Consider the following 19,495-nt stretch of genomic DNA (forward strand, 5'->3'; position numbering starts at 1 on the left):
GGGGAAGTTTCACGTTCAGACACATCCTGCAGAGAATCAAGTAATTGCATGTGACAGAACAGTGAAGTTTCAGGCGACAATAAGCTAATTGATCAAATTCCTAAACTTGAATTTCATGCTGCTCCTGACAACAGGTCATCAGAACTTGCTGTCATGTAAGGCAATAGTTTTATCAAAAAATTGAGTGCTGATTGCCGACTGCAGTGAGAAATTAGCCAAAAGTTTTAGTGTCCAATTCAGTAGCCATATGCTGTTAACTGTTAATGGATTCAGTTTTGATCTCCATCACCTTGGCTTTCAGCAGCATGAAACAAGCATGATAAGTACCACTCATTAGCTCTAGCTAGGTATTGGAAGCATCACTGGCAAGTATGAAATACTTTCTCCATACACGCATCAAGCCAGAGAATCAACGGGGAGTAATCATTGAAGCATATGGTGCAAACACTCAACAACTCAATCCTAACACAATGCCTACTATATGTCCAAAAGAATGAATCCAGAAAATCCATATAACATTAAACACGGGGAAGCTAAGCTGAACCCTGTGCTTTAACATGGTCAGGAACTTTTCAATTCTCACCAGAAGAGCATCAAGCCACCTGAGACAGCAAGGGCCAAGTAAGTAATGACGCTGACACCAACTTGATATGATGAATTCTTCTCATCTGCCTTCGCCTTTCCGCTCGCTGCTTTCCCTGAGGTTGGGCTGGGAGCGACATCAGAGGCCTTGGCATCTGGGGCAGGAGCAGGGGCAGGAGCGAGCGGGGGGTTGCTCTTGAAGATCTGCATTGGCAGGAGAACCTTGTTGACCTCGTACACCGCAACCGGGCGGGTTGAGTACACACTGCTGCTGATCTTCGGGTTGGACCACATCGACTTCACTTGGATGGTGCCCATGTCATAAGTGAGGTTCAGAGTGTATTGTGAGCCAGCGAAGGTCGCCACCGGGTTGAGGGTGCTCAGCTTGTTGAACTCAGCCAGAGAGTAGTACTTGGGGAGCGCATGGTACAGAAGCAGGGACTTGAGCTGGTCCTGGGTGAGGTTGGCAAATGTGGTCTTCTTCAGTGCAGCGAACGCTGAGTCCTTGGGAACAAAGATGGTGATGCCCTCCTTGGTGTTGTTCGCCTGGTTCTGGAAGGTCTCAATGACATTGGTCTTTTGCAGGTACTCCAGGAAGGTGTGGAATGGGCCGGCCACACTGAGGAGATCAGCAAGGTCCACATGGTGCGGCGCAGGTGCTGGTGCTGGAGCCGGTGGAAGAACTGACGTCGCAGGAGCAGGAGGACTCTTCTGAGCAGTTGCTGGTGAGGAGAGCACAATGGCTAGCATGGCCACGGTAAAAATTCCAGCTTTTAACTCCATCATAAAATCTGACTGCCTTCACTGTATTAATTCCCTGGAGTCATGCAAGAACAGGGAAGCATTAGCTGAATATATCATGATACTTTCTTTTTCTTCATAAAATCTAAATAACTAAATTATCACCTTTGCAGGTTTGCAAAGTCTGAACTAACATAAGCAAAAAAAGTTGGGGTAGACACAGGCAGCAAGTACTGAAGGTGCTAGTCAGCTACGAAAGATCTAAATTGTTATTTCTATTCTGAAATGGCAGGATGGTAACTAAATTCTTCAAATTCAAACAATCGCTAGTAATTTTCATACATGGAAGGAACATTTAGCTTTGATTTAAGGAGTGTAGACATGGACAATAACCTCAACTACCACAACCTAAAGATTTAACACTAGAAATCAAACGGAGGCAAAGAACTAGGCTTCTCCGTGATCTGAAACGCCAAATTGGCGTTCAGATCCTTGCGGTACAGATTTGAGATCAGTAGGAGTGAGCACAATTTGAAAGAATATTTGATGCTTCCTTTCCCTATCACCAAAAGACAAATGTAGGTGCCAAAAAAGAACATTAAGACCCGATCTGGCCGAATTGACCAGCATTATAGAACTGCCAGATGCCACCTACCAAATCAAAAGGCGACATAAACTAACACAGAGCCGAACAGTACTATCTCCTGCAGATCTCCGCGGCATGAAAGAGCCGAAATCTGAAGAAGCCCCCAAAACAAAACAACACAGAGCTTCATACCAAAACTTCTAAACATTTGCGTCAGCTTGAAGGGAACGAAACACAGAACACCAGGAAGATCTGTTCTTCCTCGGCTCAGGAATGAACCAGATCCAAATGCAACCGCACGGCGCACTAGGCCCCTAGCATAGCACACTGAACTCTAAGCGCCTCTAGTCTAGCACAAAAACCTCCAAATTGCAGGACATGTAAGCCAAGAAAAGCATAATATTTGAGCATTGCGACATGGCGTTCGATTGCAGAGCGGGAGACAGGCTGAGGAGACTGACCTGAGCAGAGCCGGGGCAGAGGAGTAAGGCCAGCAGCCGAGCAGGACGCAGGGAGGAATGGATGTGGGTGGTAGGATGGGAGGAGTTAAAGAGGGAGTGTTTATAAAAGGTGGTGCGTGTGGGGATGGAGTAAAAGATAATGAGACCATGGGAGGGTGGCGCCGTGGCGGCAGCTGTGGTGAGGAGTGGCGGCAGCTGGTGGTGAGGAGGAAGAGGCCAAAGAGGCTGAGCAGAAGGTGTTGCCACACCCCAGTGACCCACATGCCACCTCGGCACCTCTCACTCTCCCATGCTCTCCTCAAGAGGTGAACTGCACAGCACCATAAAGAGAGCCAGGTAGGAGCTAGCTGCCATTTCTGTCCTGTCCTGAGTGACTCGCTCATGATTAGTGGTGGTATTAGCGTCCATAAACTACAATGGGACGGTGCTAGCTTTGCAATGCTTGCAAGTGAGGATGTCTTTGGCTTTTTAACCAAGCTGCTTAAAAGTACACTAGCGAAGAGAATTCTTTTGAGGAATTTCCCAATGTGATCACCTTTGCTTTAGCGCAAATAACAAAAGAGAAAGAGCTGGAATGTGGTGATCCAAGAAAAGTGTGCGAGAAGTTCATGTGATGTACTGACAAAAGCACAACTAATATGCCATTTTGGCCTTTTCTTCTGTTGGACAGGATTCCTTTCCTCCAGCTTTTTCACAGTGTCACCGTGCCCAACACTACCGGCTCATTTTTAAAGCAGGATTACCAGAAGATTTCCACAAGATGATGTGACAATCACACTGTCTCTGCAGTTTCCATGGGAGCAGAGGCGCAGAGCAGAAGCTTGCGATGCTGCTTCAGCTCCAGTGATTGCTCCACAGAATTTTGTGGCATGTGAATGTCTGAACGGAAGCTTCGGTTTCTGAATGCTGCACATGTTTGGTGGCCACAGGTAACAAGCCCTCTGCAGTGGTGATCGCCGAGTTCATCATACACGCAAACTTGTACTGATATTCACATGTTTTTTGTTTTGTTTTCATTTTCTTCAGGTGTGTTCGTTTTCTGGGGTCTAAAGTTTAGAAGGGTCACATCAAAGAGAATCTTGTCATTTAGAAGTATTAAATAAAATCTAATTACAAAACTAATTGCAGAACCCCAGAGCTAATTCACGAGACGAATCTAATGAGATATATTAGTCCATAATTAGCGGATAATTACTGTAGCATCACTGTGGCAAATTATGAATTAATTAGGCTCATTAAATTTGTCTCGCGAATTAGCATCCATCTGTGCAAAAAGTTTTGTAATTAGACTTTATTTAATACTTCTAAATCTTTTTGATGGGATGGGTCTAAAATTTAGAGATCAGGAAACGAACACACCCCGGTCTACGTGACAAGCGCAGGTCAGTGGTGCTGCAGGAAAAGGACTGAACAGGATCGAGGTGTAGCAAGCCTGATGTGATTACGTGATCTCGCGGCCAATGTGGTGCGAGAGGGTGGAGAACTGGTGGCGGCGACGCCTGCGGTGTCGGTGGGGCGAGACGAGACGACCGTTCCTGCAGCTCAGCTCGTGCCCGGCCACTGTCCTTAGCTTAATTGAGCACCTTCTCGAGGGGGATGCAGAATAATCAATGGCTGTCGCGGTGGTTGGTGAAGGAGGCCCTGATGATGAGAGGGGAGCTGTCAGGCTCGCTCGTTCAACTGGGGCGGGCTCCCCGAGCAGAATCATGGTTCGCCAAGTACTCGTGCTGCTTTTACATCCGTGATCCAGCACAGGATCACTGGAGCAGCATGCTTAAAAATTCGTGTATGTTTTACAAAGCAGATACCAAAAAAGAATATTGCGAGTAGTGTCTGCTTGGGTGGGTTTCAGGTTTTCGAATTTGAGAATGCTGATGTGTCCTCTGTACTGCAGCGTCCTGAACTTGCCCGTCAGATTTGGGTTCAGCGTGCTTGTTCACGCATCAGCAGAACCTGAACTTGCGCGTCCTGTTTCTTGGAGATTGCTGAACTTGTTCACGCATCGCTCAGTTCTTGACCCTGCCACTTTGCAAGAGTGATGATGAATGCTTTGTGTTCGCTTCGGTCTGAAGAAAACAAAGCACAGTGGAGTGCCAACTGGGTTATACTATCGTGGTCGCCATTAATAACACATGGTAGCACTCACTTTTTTTTCGGCAACTTTATCTTGAACCGCAAAAAAAATGATCCCCGGCCTAGGTTTTCGGGCCTCTTGCGCATTTGACCTGACCAAACTGCAGGGTTCTGTTTTACTACTGTACTGTATGCAGGTTGCAGGTTGACCGTTGATCTTCAATGCCCTGCAAACTGCACATTCTCTTCTGCGCTTCCTTGGCTCTTGCCTTGCGTTTCTGTCGGTGCTGCAAAAAAAAAAAAAGCTCCGTCTGAAACCACCATCTCATCTTCTTTTCTGAACAAGAAATCCTCTTATTTTTTTGAAAGATTGAAAAAAGAAATCTTCAATAAGGGATCGCATCACATCTTTTTTAACAAAACCAAAACAAGCCAATGGTGATAAGAAACATTTAATTTGCAGCCTAAAATAAACATGTCCATGCATGTGGCGAGTGGGCCCGGCCGATCAGCGCACTTGCGCTTGCGCCATCGGAGGAGAATCTCGCCGCGGAGACGTCGCTTGCCTGCAATCATTTGGCCCGGGCCCGGCCGCGGCCGGCGACCGGAGAACCACCGGATCGGAGCGTGAAAGCGAGCGGCGCGAGAGTCGGACGGGGGGAGGGAAGCTGAAGTCCGGCCGGCGAAGCCGACGCGCACGAGGGGTGCCGCCGCGCCGCGCGCTGGGGCTTTGTGGGCGGCGCGTCCCCGTCCGGAAGCCGGTCGATCCAAGCGCATCCGTGAAAGCGAGGAGAAAGCAAGGTGCCGTTTAGCTTGGTCTCTCGTGCTGTCGTGCAAGGCATGCCTCGTGTCGCCACCCTTGGCTGCCACGTCACTGCTGCGCGTGTCGAGGATGGCTGGACTTGGCGTCGGGTCTCGGTGAGCACCGAGCCACCGACACGCGCGCGATCGGGCCTGCGGATCCGGTCGTTTTGGGGTGGTGGTTGCCAGTGTATACGGGTCGTAGAATCAGACGCTGGATTTGGTTGCCGGCATGGCTTAACGCCGGTGCCGTACTACTGATTCGCCGTCCATACCGGTGCAGGCCGCGGCACCCGGCGGCGGGTCGCCGTCGTGCTCGCGACGGCGCGAGCGAGATGGGCCGTCCTGCGGGGCATGAGCCGCGTGACAGACAAACAGAAGAAGGGTCACAGCTTTGGCGTGCACGGGCCACGGGGCCGGGCCGGGGTGCGCCTACCTGGTGGCCGCGGGCCGCGGCCTCACGCGGACGAGGTGCAGATTCGATGGGCCTGTCGCTGGTGTTTGTTTGGGTCACACAGGAGCAGCTGGCAGGCCGGAAGTCTTGTGGCGACGAGGTCGGCCCAGTCGGCTGTTTTGTTTGCAGCGCGTGCACCTTCCCTTCGCAACGAGTCTTCTCCTTCCCCATTTTCTCCAAAATCAAATGCTTCCAAATCGCAGTTCATCCGACACACCAACGTTGCCTTGCCCTAAAAAAAAAACCCAACGTTGCCTTGTGTCCCTCCACGTGGCCCCACGCGAGCAACTTCTCTCCAGATGCCGAGCGCTGGGTCCACGTCGAAACTTGTCGGCGTTTCGCAAACCGGTTCGTAACGAGGACCGACCGGCACGTCAAGACTTGTCGAGTGGAGCACGGAGAAATACTAGGGTCAAGGTCAAGGTCAATGGCCATTTTGGTTGGGCGAAGGTCACTTCAACGGAACAGTATTACCAAAATTGCCCCTAACAGGTCAAGGTCAACGACCATTTCGTTCTGATAGGTGCAGGCCTGAATCGTCCAGTAACTTACGCGCAACGAGCCCAGCAGAGGAAGGCCATTCCCATTCGTGAGCCGGCAGCCGGGCCGGCAGGCCACTGCTCGAAATTGCCCGCGCGCATCTCCTGCATACACAAGCATACACCTCAGCGAGTTCGCAGCGAATGTGCCGAACAGGCAAACACTGACGACGACGATGCATGCTCTCCTTGTAGCCGCCGCCACGGCGGCGAGCGTCGCGTTGCCGGGCTGCGAGAGCAAATGCGGCCACGTGCACGTCCCGTACCCGTTCGGCACCACGGCCGGCTGCTACCGGCCGGGGTTCAAGGTGAGCTCCCGCCGCAGCGCGGGCGGCAACGATCGTCATCGTCACGCCCGCCCTCCAAAGCTTCTCCTGGGGAGCCGAAGCGACGGGCCCCAGGTGCTGGAGATATCCGTCCCGAACGGCACGGTGCGCGTCAGCAGCACGGTGTGGTTCTTCGACGTCGGCGACGCGCGCACGGCGCGGCTCGACGTCGTGCCCCACGACGGCGGGCCGTTCGTGCTTTCCGCGGCGCGGAACCGCCTCGTCCACATCGGGTGCGGCTTCCGCGTCGCGTCGTGGGCGGCGGCCCCGTCGTCCCAGCGAGCGGGCGGCGGAGGGGCGCGCGCGCACAGCGCATGCAGCTCCTCCTGCTCGGCGGAGCACCTGGAGCGGCAGCGGACCAGCCGCCGGCGGTGCGACGGCCTCGGCCTCGGCTGCTGCGACGCGCCCGTCCCGGCGGGCGGGCTCACGTCGTTCGCCGTGCGGTTCGAGTGGAACGGCACGGGAGGTGGCGGCAGCAGCGGCTCGCCGTGGATCGCGTCGGAGGCGAGCGTGGCCGCGGTGGAGCAGGAGTGGTGGAGCCGCAAGGACAACCTCTTCACGCTCAAGATGTCGCTTCTCGCCCTGGGGCGAGCGAGCGAGGTGGTTGTCCCGGTCGTGCTGGACTGGGCGTTCGACAACTCGTCGACGTGCGCGGAAGCGGCGGCGAGGCCGGACTTCGGCTGCGCCAGCAAGCACAGCGAGTGCCTCAACTCCACGGGAAGCGCCTACGGCTATGTCTGCAGGTGCCGCCATGGCTACGAGGGCAACCCATACGTGAAAGATGGGTGCAGGAGTCCGCGAGGCCGTCGTCCAGCTTGTAAGTTACTAAGTTCCGTCAGATTCCTTTCTTGTGCCACACACAGTATTTGCTATGTTCATAGTCGGTATTTGCTAGGCTTGGGCAAAACTTCAGGTTATACCAGAATGTTCACTGTTCAGTCCCAGATCAGAATCTAGCATAAAAAAGACTTGAAACTAAATTAATATGAACTTTGTTAGCTCAACAATTAACTTAGTTTTATTCTGAATAAATCCACAGGGACAATCTTTGCTATGGGTCTTGGAATTGGTATTTTCCTTTTGCTCTTGGTTCTTGCCAACGTCTTCGCAACCAAAAGTCTCAAGGATCATAAAGCTAAGAAGATGAAAGAACGTTTTTTCAAGCAAAACCGGGGTTTGTTGCTCCAACAATTGGTGGATAAAGACATTGCTGAAAGGATGATTTTCAGCTTGGAGGAGCTTGAGAAGGCCACAAGCAAGTTTGACAAAGCTCGCATCTTGGGTGGTGGAGGGCATGGCATGGTATATAAAGGAATAACCTCTGACCAACATATCGTTGCCATTAAAAGGTTCAAACTTGTGATCCAAATGGAAATTGATGGCTTTGAAGTTGCAATCCTTTCTCAAATCAATCACCGGAATGTGGTGAAGCTTTTTGGTTGTTGTCTTGAGATAGAAGTTCCACTGCTGCTCTATGAGTTTATTCCTAATGGAACACTTTATGCCCATCTCCAGGTTGATAGCCCCCTATCTTTTCCATGGCAAGAACGCTTGCGAATAGCATTTGAAGTTGCTAGTTCCTTGGCCTCTTCACTCCGCGGCTTCAACCTCAATTGTCCATAGGGATATCAAGACCAGCAATATAATAGCAGAAGTGTCAGATTTTGCTGCATCTAGAGGAATTTCTATTGAGAGATCTGGACTCACCACTGCCATACAAGGAACTTTTGGATATCACTACAGAAAAACAGCAAACTTCCGACGGCTAAAACAAACTTTCGACGGCCCCGTCGGAAGATACACCACTTCCGACGGCCAAGAATAGAGCCGTCAGAAGTTCTTTAACTTCCGACGGCCGACAACAGAGCCGTCGGAAGTTAAGTAACTTCCGACGGCCTAAGACATAGCCGTCGGAAGTTAAGTAACTTCCGACGGCCTAGGGCTGGCCGTCAGAAGTTTAGCGGCCCGCCGTTACCTCCCCGGCCGGGCTCACGTTTCCTCAATTCGATCCGTTTTCTCAATTCCATCGCGATCTCCAGCCACGCCGCCGGCCCCAGCTCGCCCCGCCGCCCGGCCCCACCGCCGCCCGGCCGCGCCATTGACACATTGTTTAGACCAGCATAATACAGAAATCAGGTACCATTGATTGCTTCAAAAAAAGAAGTCTAGTATGGCAAGGTGTTAGTCAATGGCACACAATGTTTATTCAGTTATGGCTATAACTCTGCAGCATATACAAACAAGATATAGCTTAGAATTTCAAATAGAATTCAACTAGCATGGTAGTTGCAATAGGACATTATAAATAAAATGGCTTAGTTATATTTATCTGAAAGGGCTGGTGGTCTGCAGGCACATTAAACTTTGTGACAATGACTCATATGAATTAATGTATATGCAGTGTCCCCAGGTGCATATTGTTCTAGATAATGACATATTGACATGATCTTTAAAACAAAAAATTTCGTAGTGTGTTTATCATAATATGTTGTTGATAAATGATGAGAAAAAATGTGTTGAATAAGAAACATAGGCCTAGTAGTGATGTACTAACTTCTTTTTTTAACAGGATGTACTAACTTCTTTTGTTAACAGGATGTCAAAAAGGCTAAAAAACCTAGCAAAGAGTTTCGTGAAAAGCACTAAGCTATCAAAGAGACAAGATGACGATCTGTTTGCGGGCACTTCTGTGAGAGCTTCAAGGCGTAGACAATTGCTGGAACACTTACCTCCAGAGATGCAGGGGCAGATTGCGTTCCAGAGAGATGAGGTATATATGTAATGTTTATATGTTTATTCTAATTTTGAGATTCAATATAATTTTGTAGAGTGAAGAGGAGACGGATGAGGAGACAAATAGCAAGGAGGCAGACGAGGCGGGCCGGGAGAATGACTTAGGTGGTTGGGATAGATGGTCCGAAGGATCTGCAGGTGGAGGGTCGGCAAGTCAAGGGTCAAGAGTTGGAGGGTTAAGAGCTGGAGAGACTAGTGCTGGTGATGTGGGGACAGTAGCTGGTGATGAAGGGGCAGGAGCTGGAGAGGCTGGGGCTGGGGCTGGAGGGTCAGAAGCTGGAGGATCTGGAGGGCAGGGTCGGACACGTAGGCGGCGATCGAAGATTGGTTGGATTCAGCCGCCTAAACCTCCACGAGAAGAAGAAAAGTGCGTGATCACACCGAATGGAGATGGGTTAGTATATTTTTTATATGTTTTAGTACATAATCCTTATTCCGAATTGATTCTAATTGTTTTATATACTTGTAGGTCTTGGTTTGAGCCTAATTTCTCAGGTGTTGGACATTTAAGATAGGTGAACAAAATTTTAGGTAACATATGCCGTATGCTTTGGCCTGGAATGGTAGAACTTGTATCTGGTGAACAGATCCCTGCTACATCTTGGAATCATTATAGATATGGTGTCAATATAACGTTCGACAATATCCAAAAGGCAGTTTGGGCTGAGTTTTGGGTATGATTGCTCTTATGTACTGATTTAATTTTCTACATAGGATGGCTACTGATTGTGTAAACTTTTTGCAGAAATATTACAAGTTGCCTGAGGAGGGAGCTTATGATGATCATGCCAGATGTGTGTTCCACCATAACGCACATATTGTGGTTAGAGATATGATTTCTTATGCCAGAATTCAGGTTGTTGCTTCTTATCTGGAACGGACTCAAGGGATAAGATTTGAGAAGAAACGGGATGCTGGAAAATATTACTTGACTGAGGAGCAATACCGTGAGGTAAACTGTTAATAGTGCAATTAGTATGATTTTGTTTGTTACCTTGAAACGAAATATTGTTGTGCAGGAAATGATTCCGTGGATGGCCACGCGTGAGGAGGCCTATCATGCCTTATGTCACTAATGGACCACAGATGAGTTCAAAAGCATTTCCCAGAGAAATAGAGGAAATCGTGGAACCGAGTCCTATCACACCTACGGAGGTAATGGGCACTTTCAATTGGCCAAACGTATTGTAAGTGAACTCTTTGAAATGAATTCTATTAATTTCATTTATCAATGCATGCTTCTTTAATTTTTTGTTGTATATATAGGAAGTTCGCACAGGTGTAGCACCGAGTGATATTCAGGTCTACCTCGAAGGTCATAGAGGACGTGATCCTACAAATCCGGATCAGTTATGCTCTCAGGCGGCTACAGAGCGTCTGGTATATCTAAATTTACAAAATTAGCACTATCGAGTTGTCATGAAACAATCTTATGTAACTGTGTGATTTTGTTCTTTGAAGGCGGCATATGGTGACCAAATGATTGCTCGACATGGAGAGGGTTATGACTGGAGAAACGTGCCTATTGATCCTGAGGCCGTTTACAGTAGTGGTGGTGGAAAACCTCATGGCCGGTTAGATTTCTTTAAATTTCAATCTAATTTTATAATTTAAGCAAAAATACATATTTTGAATTTGCTATATTTGGTCAATATTTGTAGGTATCCATTATTCGACAAAGTCATTGACTCGAGTCAGGTGCCGTCGCGTCAAAGAGCGGGATCGTCGCGGTCAGCAAGTCGTAGCACAAGTAGTGGCGACGACAGCGCGGAGGTTGTAAGGCTGCGTGAAAAAGTAAGACAACAGGAGCTACAGCAACAGTGGTTCGAAGCTCAACTTGCACAACAGAATGCAATACTGCAGATAAATCTTAATTGTTACAACTTAGGTTAAGTTACATTCTTACTGACAAATTTGATCTTTCAGCGAATAGCAACCCAACAGAATATAGAAGTGCCACCACTTGTACCTCCACCTTTTGCGCAGGCCGGTTGGCCATCAGCTTCACCTCAGATATGATAGTCAAGGATTCAAATGTTAGTTCATAGTCATTGCAAAATATGGTCACTCTAAAAATAAATGTTATCCAATTAGTTATCTTTCAAACTAATCTTGTCCATTTATCTTTTATAACCTTTTCACACTCCACCACCTAACTTAGCGGCACCGGGAGACTCACACGTTGATCCAACATCGAATTGGGCGGATCAATTCATTGTAAGTGGCGGATCAATTCAACCAGGTGATGGAGGTGACCAAACTTAAGTGAAACATTATTGTTGTATGAACTTGTTCGATATGATAATTGTATGAAGTTTGTGAACTTTGATTATGAACCTGTGAAGTTTATGTATGTGGATATATGAATTGTGTACTTGCGTGCAATTTCTGATTGTGAATTATAATTGTGGATGAAATTTGTTTATATATAACGTTTGTTGTTGGTTTTGGTGTTTCAATTTGGGCTGTTGGAAGCTTAACTTCCGACGGTTTTTGGACGGCCGTCGGAAGTTTGCGGGCCTTAACTTTCGATGGCCGGTAAAACCGTCGGAAGTTAAGAGACGGCCGTCAGTCGCCGTGTACGCGGTTAGCTTCCGACGGTTTTACGTGGCCGTCGGAAGTTAATAATCTTCCGACGGTTTTTTGCGAAGCCATCGAAAGTTGGAAATTTCCGACGGATTTGGCCCGACGAGCGAACTTCCGACGGCTTAGCGCTAAACCGTCGGAAATTATCTAACTTCCGACGGTTTAGGCTTAACTTCCGACGGTTTAACCGTCGGAAGTTTCTTGTTTTCTTGTTGTGTATCTAGATCCCGAGTATTACTACACTAGACGATTGACTGAGAAAAGTGATGTCTATAGCTTTGGTGTCGTACTCTGGAACTGCTAACTCGAAAAAAACCAACCATTGACATGTCACCTGATGGTATCAGTCTAGTAGCATACTTCATCCATCTACTGTCCGATGATAGGCTGGGTGACATAATGGATGTGCAGGTCATTGAAGAAGGGGGAAATGAAGTTAAACAAGTAGCGGCAATGGCAGCACTATGCTTGCAAATGAAGGGTGACGATAGGCCGACAATGCGACAAGTAGAGATGGGACTTCAAAGTTCTTCAGTATCCCAATAGTAATTTTCTTTGGAATAATCCAAGAGAGCAAGAATTTGTAACTGAACCAACTGCCGTGAGATTTCAAAGAACCAACACCAATGCTATTCATGATAGCTACAATAGGCAGTATACATGGAGAGAGAAAATTTGTCATCAGCAACCTTGCCTCGGTGATATAGTATACATGTTACTGTTAGGATTGATCTCGTCCGACTCGGTCCAACGACCGAGTTGGACCGAGTTGGAGTCTGATCGCGCCCTGATCAGAGACGTCCAACCGAGATGTGGTTGGTGGACCTCCGTCGCGCAGCACTATATAAAGAAGGTGGGGGCCATGGGGGCACGCACGCCAAGGTTGGACGTGCCCTAAACCCCACTGACAAATCCTAGTCCCGATCCGATCTGTGGGAGGCGCTAAAGCGACGGGACACGCCGCCAACTCTGCATGGCACCACCACCGATCACGCCGTCGCCACCACCTCGTCGCCGGCCTCACTGACTTCGACATCATCGTCGCCCATCGACTCCGTCCCCGACGACACCGCGCCCTCGACTCCAAGTGCACGCCACCGGCCGCCGCCTCCACCATCGGCCACTTCGACATTGCCACCATGGACACCACTGCATCATCCTCCGCCAAGCCCGAAGGTGCTACACATCCTTCTCACTCTCTACCTCTCTCGGTGTAATCCAAGAACCTTTGATTTATTCACGAGTCAATGAAAGAATCTGTAGATCTACTCCTAGAGGTTCTATGTAGCCTATTAGGCTATCAGTCACAAAGGCAAACTAACAGCCCAGGTTTACTACCTCAGGCTTGCAATTGGTCACAACAAAAATTATGCTTGTTAATATGTACGGTATTGTTCGTGTATGCTGTAATTTTTCAATGTGTATGTTTTTTTGTGTGGATCGAATGTTGTGAAACTGTTTGGTCAAAAGAGTACGCAGTTGAAGAAGACTACCTACATAGCTGCATGGCTAGAAAAGTTAGAAAGAAAACTTCATTTTCCCAAAGCACCAAGGCATGAAACCATATCAAATTTAACTTTCCTCGCTTGTAGGAACATTCTCATGAGCGTAGTGTTCCTCGACATTAATAGCCCCTTGTTATCCTCAACGATACTGTCCCTCCTGCCACTGCCTCCTTATCATTGTGTATCCTCAACAATACTGTCCCTCCTACCATCAAGCCTAGAAAAAGGGCACGAAATGAGTGTCAGCACAGCTAAAATACCAAGACAACCAATATGTTCAAATATGAAAGAAAATTACATATAACAAAATAAACTTTTTTAAACATCAAATAGTAAATGAATATATTCGACATCTTCCACAACTGTCAATTTTATCCTGGTTAAATGAAGTTTGTATAGCTGACTGTACCCTTCATATTTTTTCATAATATTAAGTATATGATGCATAGAATATATTTACTTTTTAAAATATCATCTTTATTGGTGGTTCTTGTCGGGTTTAATTTTTAACCAACTAGAACTTGCTTGGGGTCATATAAGCTTTGGTATTGTTGTCATAATCATAATGCCCACAAAAGAGCGTGTGATAATATAAGTCAAAAGTTATTTGCACTTATGATATTTTACAAAGACACACATGTGACTTTTCAATTTTTAACTATTAGTAATTGTGTTGATCAAAGTTATATAATATTATATCTAATTTTCTCAAGCAAAGTAATTATGCGTATAACTCTAGTTTGTGATTGCAAACGAAATATCAGAATAACACCGAAACATCAAGCCATCTTAGCAGTTAACACTGCATATATTAGTAAGGGTCGGTTCTATTTATATGCTGTTTTGACATCATAGCCAATATTGTCACTGTAGCATCAAAACATCACAAAAGTTACAGTTCATCGTAACGAATTCAGTTAGTAACGTTAACTGACTTCGTTGCAAAGCACTGAATCAAACAGCACCCCAAATTGTTCGATGAGTAACAAACAAAAGTAAGACAGTTGAGTATATGAGATAAAAAAAAAGTGACAGGCACACGAACTGAATTACCCCACGTCGCAGATCTTGCTTCACCATCCAAATAGGCTCTGTGTCAACGCAAACAATGAGTTCCTTATTCCTACAGAGGCAGAGACAAGGTTCACATTAGCTTAGGATTTAAGGAAAAAACTCTTTTTTCTCAGCAGTAACATTAGCACAAGGAAAATTCAACCCCTCAAAATAATCTGTGAAAGCTAAACAAAAAGGCAGACAGAGTTGATTTCTTGACTTACCAATATTTGCGATCGCAACAAGCAAAGATATGATGGATGAGTGTATGGGGGCTCGGCGGTGGTCTTTGGCAAATGTATTCTCCATCACTGGCTGGTGTCCAGATGCCAGTACCTAGGTCTTATTGCCCAAAACGACCCAGCCCTGCAAAACCAGGATCGCCTGGCAAACTGTGCCAGCAGATGATAGAGTTAGGCGGAATGGAAGCAAGGCAACTCCCCTTGTTAGGTGAGACCGAGACACAGAGACAACGTTCGTCGATGAACAAGGTGTTGTCTCCAATGCTCGTTACAGGCTCAATCTTTCCGCTGATCAGGTCTGCAAATCTGCAGACTACCAGCCTTGAACGAGAAGCATCGCTGTAGGCAACTTGCAAGAGCTCCGAGCCACATTCAGCATGTAAGTAAATTTCTCCGATGGGCATTCCGCAATCTTCTCCGGCAGTGGAAGATGAGATGGTCCCTCGTCGGCGTCCGGGCATGGTGGGTTGATCTTGTAGATGCATACCTTATGTCTGCCCATAATGCCCTGCAATGCGTAGAGCTCGCCTTGGAACGACACGGATTTGAGCAGAGGCTTGAGGTTCCAGGCGGAGAGAGTCCACCGGCGGTCGCCGGCGGTGGCGTGGGCGACGCGGTGCACGAGGTCGAGGGCCAGCATGCCGGTGATGGCCCCGGTGGGGTTGACGGTGATGGAGGTGCAAACTCTCATGAGCTTGCCGCGCTTATTTAGCTCGCCGTAGCGGTCGGGTTCCATCTGCGGCAGGAGGGATGCCAGCGGCGGGAGCTCGGCGACGTCGCCGGTGAAAGGGTGGAGGACGCGGACGGCGGTGTCGTGGTCGCGGTGCAGGAGGACTAGGAGGAGGCCGTCGACCGAGTCGAGGACGACGTGGTCGTCCAGGACCGGGAGGTGGGCGCGGACGAAGGCGCCGGTGGAGAGCTTGAAGAAGCGCACGAAGCCGCCGAGGTCGGGGTGGCCGGCGTAGAGGCCGTGGCCCTCCGGCAGCATCATCCATCGGCGCGGGTGGAAGCGCGGGTCGAGGACGCCGCGGCCGCGGGCGGCGGCGGTGCTCGCGCTCCAGTGGGTGCAGACGGCGCGGAGCCGCACGTAGTCCTGAAGGTCGCCCGCCAGCACCCGCCACCCGATCAGCTCCAGCAGGTCCCGGTCCAGCGACGCCCAATCCGGGGACACCTCGCCGGCGCCGTCGCTGCGCGTGAGGCGGCGGAGATTGCTGCATGGAGTCATGGGCGGACGGCGGTTTTGGGAACACCTGCGGCAAAATCTCGGTCTCCTCTGGGACCGAGATCGGCAGATCGATTCGGTTCACGAAATCTCTCGCTGCCCTTTCGGTTTGGGAAACAATGATGTGAAAAATTATGGGGATCGGATCCATCAGATGGGAACTAAAGTTGACATCAACATTGATGATCCGAACAAATCTGTGTCTTCGTCGACCCCGCCGGACTCCAACGCGCTACAGAAGCTTGTCTGGCAGCAGCCGCGCCCCAGCACTCAAGCAGGAGTGGTCGTGGCTCCGACGCGTTCGGCTGGCTGCACGACGTCAGCCACTCCTAGAGCAAAGGCTTGGTCCCAGCCAGCCACGACTGCGACGAGCATGGCGGCGCCGTCCTCCGTCTGAGTCTCTCAGGCGACGCGGACGACGATTCCACGCGCTCGGGAGATCGATTTGCTGGACCAGGAACAGTTCACCGAATCCGGCCCAGATTGGCCTGTGGGCCTTTTCACAATTCTCTATAAGGTTCCGGCCTGTAAGCAGGCAAGTTTTACCAGGTTTTTATATATTTTTATAATAAAAAGGCTTCAATATATTTTCTCCTCTATGATGCCTGCGTGTATGCTCTCGATGGGTTCACATAAAATGATAAAAATTGTGAAGGATGTGGGTAGTTAGAGCTAACGGTTAGCTAGCTAATGTCTAGAGCTTTTTCATTAAATACCTAACTATTACCTAGCTAATCATTACTCCTTCCATTATTAGTTTTGTTCTAAGTCAAATTTGTTCAATTTTGACTAAGTTTATAGAAAAATATAACAACATTTACAATATCAAATTTATTTTATTGAATCCACCATTAAATATATTTTGATAACCCACATATTTATTTGGAGTACAGATGTTGTTATATTTTTCTATAAATTTGATCAAAATGGAACAAATTTGATTTAGAATAAACCTAGTGTGACATGTAAAAAAGCTAGAGGGAAAGGTTTGGATCCATCAGCTAATACCTATTTTGGTGTTTAATTGGAGTGATAATTATCTATTCTACTCTTACATTTATTGATGTGCCAACACAAGGGACAAGGGGGCAGAGATGACTAACATTTGTTCAAACACATGGGCATTTCGGTTTTTCGTCAATCTATTAAGCAGCTTGATGGATAGTTATTAAGGGCATTAGGGCAGTCCCAATGGTCAGTTTCCATGGACAGTTTCCAAGAGGAAGAGAGCACAATTAATAATCCTTAGAAACTATCCCCCAACCCATGACTTCTATAGCAGTTTCTATATAATGGGCAACTCAAATACATCACAAAAAGATATGGATCAGCTGTGCATGCAACACAGTGGCCTGCAAGGCCTGCACAAATACGTTTACATCAGTCCATCTCAGTCACGTACAGTACATCTCACACAAATACGTTGATAGCAATTTATATATCAATAATACCAGTTCATAACTAGTAGGTACCCACAAATATGTTTCCAGAACCATATATTAATAATAGCAGTCCAGAAATAAAGATAAAAGGTAGCACATATAGTTGATAACAAAAGAACTAAAGTTCATGATATGCATAGTAAAATAATAAGGTGGCATCATCTTTCATCTCTCATGCATGTAGTTGATGTCCATATTATGTCTTGTATGCTGCACATGTGCTCCAGAAGCCATCAGGTCTCCTAGTACTCCAGAAACCATCATCTGCAAAAAACAAAAAAAAATAATAGGAAAACCACATGTGTCTTTTGAAAAAACTGATCAAACATAAACATGAAGAACAATATTTGCACACTAAACCCATGAATCATTACTTTATCATAAAGAGATATGTACCTAATTTTATTTTGCCTATTTGAATTCCCAAACTTTTGCCAAATATGATCAATTAAATCAGATTGAAGTTGTTTGTATGCTTGGCGATCATGTAAGATGAAATTTCTGTTAAGTACGTCTTCCATCTCTGGATTTTCTCCATGAGAGATTGTAGCTTCTTGAACAGTACATGTGCTGGCTTCCTCATTCAAATCAAGTGGAACCTGCTCTATATCCTTCTCATCTTAAATGATCATGTTGTGGAGGATTATACAAGCAAACATGATATTCTCAAGATCCCCTTGCTCATATAGACGTGCTGGTCGACAAAATACAAAAATGAGATTGCAAAATGCCAAAGGCGCATTCAACATCCTTCCTTGCCCCTTCTTGATGCTGTGCAAAAAGTTTATGTTTATCCGATTGTGGCTCACGTATAGACTTCACGAAAACAGGCCACTCTGGATATATGCCATCTACTAGGTAATAACCGATATTATATTCTCTTCCATTGATAGAATACTGCACCTTAGGAGCTTCTCCTCTTAGCTGCTCGACAAACAAATGTGATTGGTTAAGCACGGTGATATCATTGTTGGATCCAGCAACACCAAAAAAGGCATGCCAACGAACGTGCGAAGCAACGGCCTCTAGAATGATCGTAGGTACTCCATGATCACCGCGGATATACATCCCTTTCCATGCATGAGGGCATTTTTCCTAGTGCCAATGCATACAATCTAGACTGCCTAGCATGCCATGGAACCCACGACGCTCACCGATAGCCATTAAGCACTCAACATCTTCTACGCATGGTCGCCTCAAATACTCCGCCCCAAATACTTGAATCACTCCCTTCACAAATAACTTCAAACACTCTACTGCAGTACTTTCACCAATCTTAATATACTCATCAAGCTGGTCCGCAAGGCTTCCATTTGCTAACTGCCTTGTACCAGCAGTGCATTTTTGAATTGGAGACAACCCAGGGCGATTAACAGCATCCAATATTAAGGTGAAAAATGGAGACCACTCACCAAGGGCATCAACAATGAGCAGAAACAAGGGCCTCCTCATCCTAAACCTTCTACGAAAGATTGTAGAATTGTAGATAGGATTCTCTTTGAAATAATCATCCATAAGCCGCTGATTGGCTTCTTCACGAGGCCTTGCCAGATATCTCCTTGGACCACATGAAACTTACAGTTCGACCAAGCTTGTGGACATCAAGTTTATACTTCAGAACCTGCTGGCACAAAGAAATTAAACTTTAGCACAAAGAAATTTAAAGTGCTCAAGTGATTATCATGGTTAGTATTTACCAAATACCTTAATTATATGAAGCAAATAAAACCAACCTCATACTCTCCGGTGCTTTCTCCCTCTCAGCCAAAGCATGAGCATTCAGATTGGTTTGTCGGTGCTAACAGTAGTTCTCTATAAGTGTCCAACATTTTACACTTAAGTTGTTTTTCTGCTGCCTTCTCATTCAACCTAGCAGCTTCAACCTTACTGTTTGCCAAATGTTGTTGCGTCTCTGACATCTTCTCAGGATCCTTCCTAGCCAATGTGCTAACTTCAATGAACTTGTCTAGCTTCTCACTAATAGCTGAATATGCTTCAAGTGTCTTCTTCTTCCCATAGCGCTCATCCTTAGCCCTCTTATGCCCAATAGAACAAATATTAGGATTATCTTCCAAATTCACCACTGCAG

At 47.1% G+C, this 19,495-nt stretch overlaps 2 protein-coding genes and 1 pseudogene across 2 annotated transcripts; 1 reads left to right on the plus strand and 2 right to left on the minus strand.

Annotated features, from left to right (window-relative positions):
• Positions 1-403: 403 nt before the first annotated feature.
• On the minus strand, positions 404-2,593 carry LOC112896729 (fasciclin-like arabinogalactan protein 7). Its single transcript, XM_025964842.1, has 2 exons — positions 2,371-2,593; positions 404-1,399 (listed from the first exon to the last, which is right to left on the minus strand). Exon 2 carries the CDS (start codon positions 1,366-1,368, stop codon positions 580-582), a length of 789 nt encoding a protein of 262 aa, XP_025820627.1. The 5' UTR covers positions 1,369-1,399; positions 2,371-2,593; the 3' UTR covers positions 404-579.
• A 3,820-nt stretch (positions 2,594-6,413) lies between these two features.
• On the plus strand, positions 6,414-8,186 carry LOC112898334 (wall-associated receptor kinase-like 17). The gene is made up of 3 exons (XM_025966673.1): positions 6,414-7,356; positions 7,603-7,865; positions 8,079-8,186. The coding sequence occupies exons 1-3, from the start codon at positions 6,414-6,416 to the stop codon at positions 8,184-8,186; spliced, it is 1,314 nt and encodes a 437-aa protein (XP_025822458.1).
• Positions 8,187-13,658: 5,472 nt separating this feature from the next.
• On the minus strand, positions 13,659-15,967 carry LOC112898335 (annotated as a pseudogene).
• Positions 15,968-19,495: the final 3,528 nt, after the last annotated feature.

Source organism: Panicum hallii, chromosome 6, assembly GCF_002211085.1.
Source record: "Panicum hallii strain FIL2 chromosome 6, PHallii_v3.1, whole genome shotgun sequence".
Taxonomy (NCBI): Eukaryota; Viridiplantae; Streptophyta; class Magnoliopsida; order Poales; family Poaceae; genus Panicum; species Panicum hallii.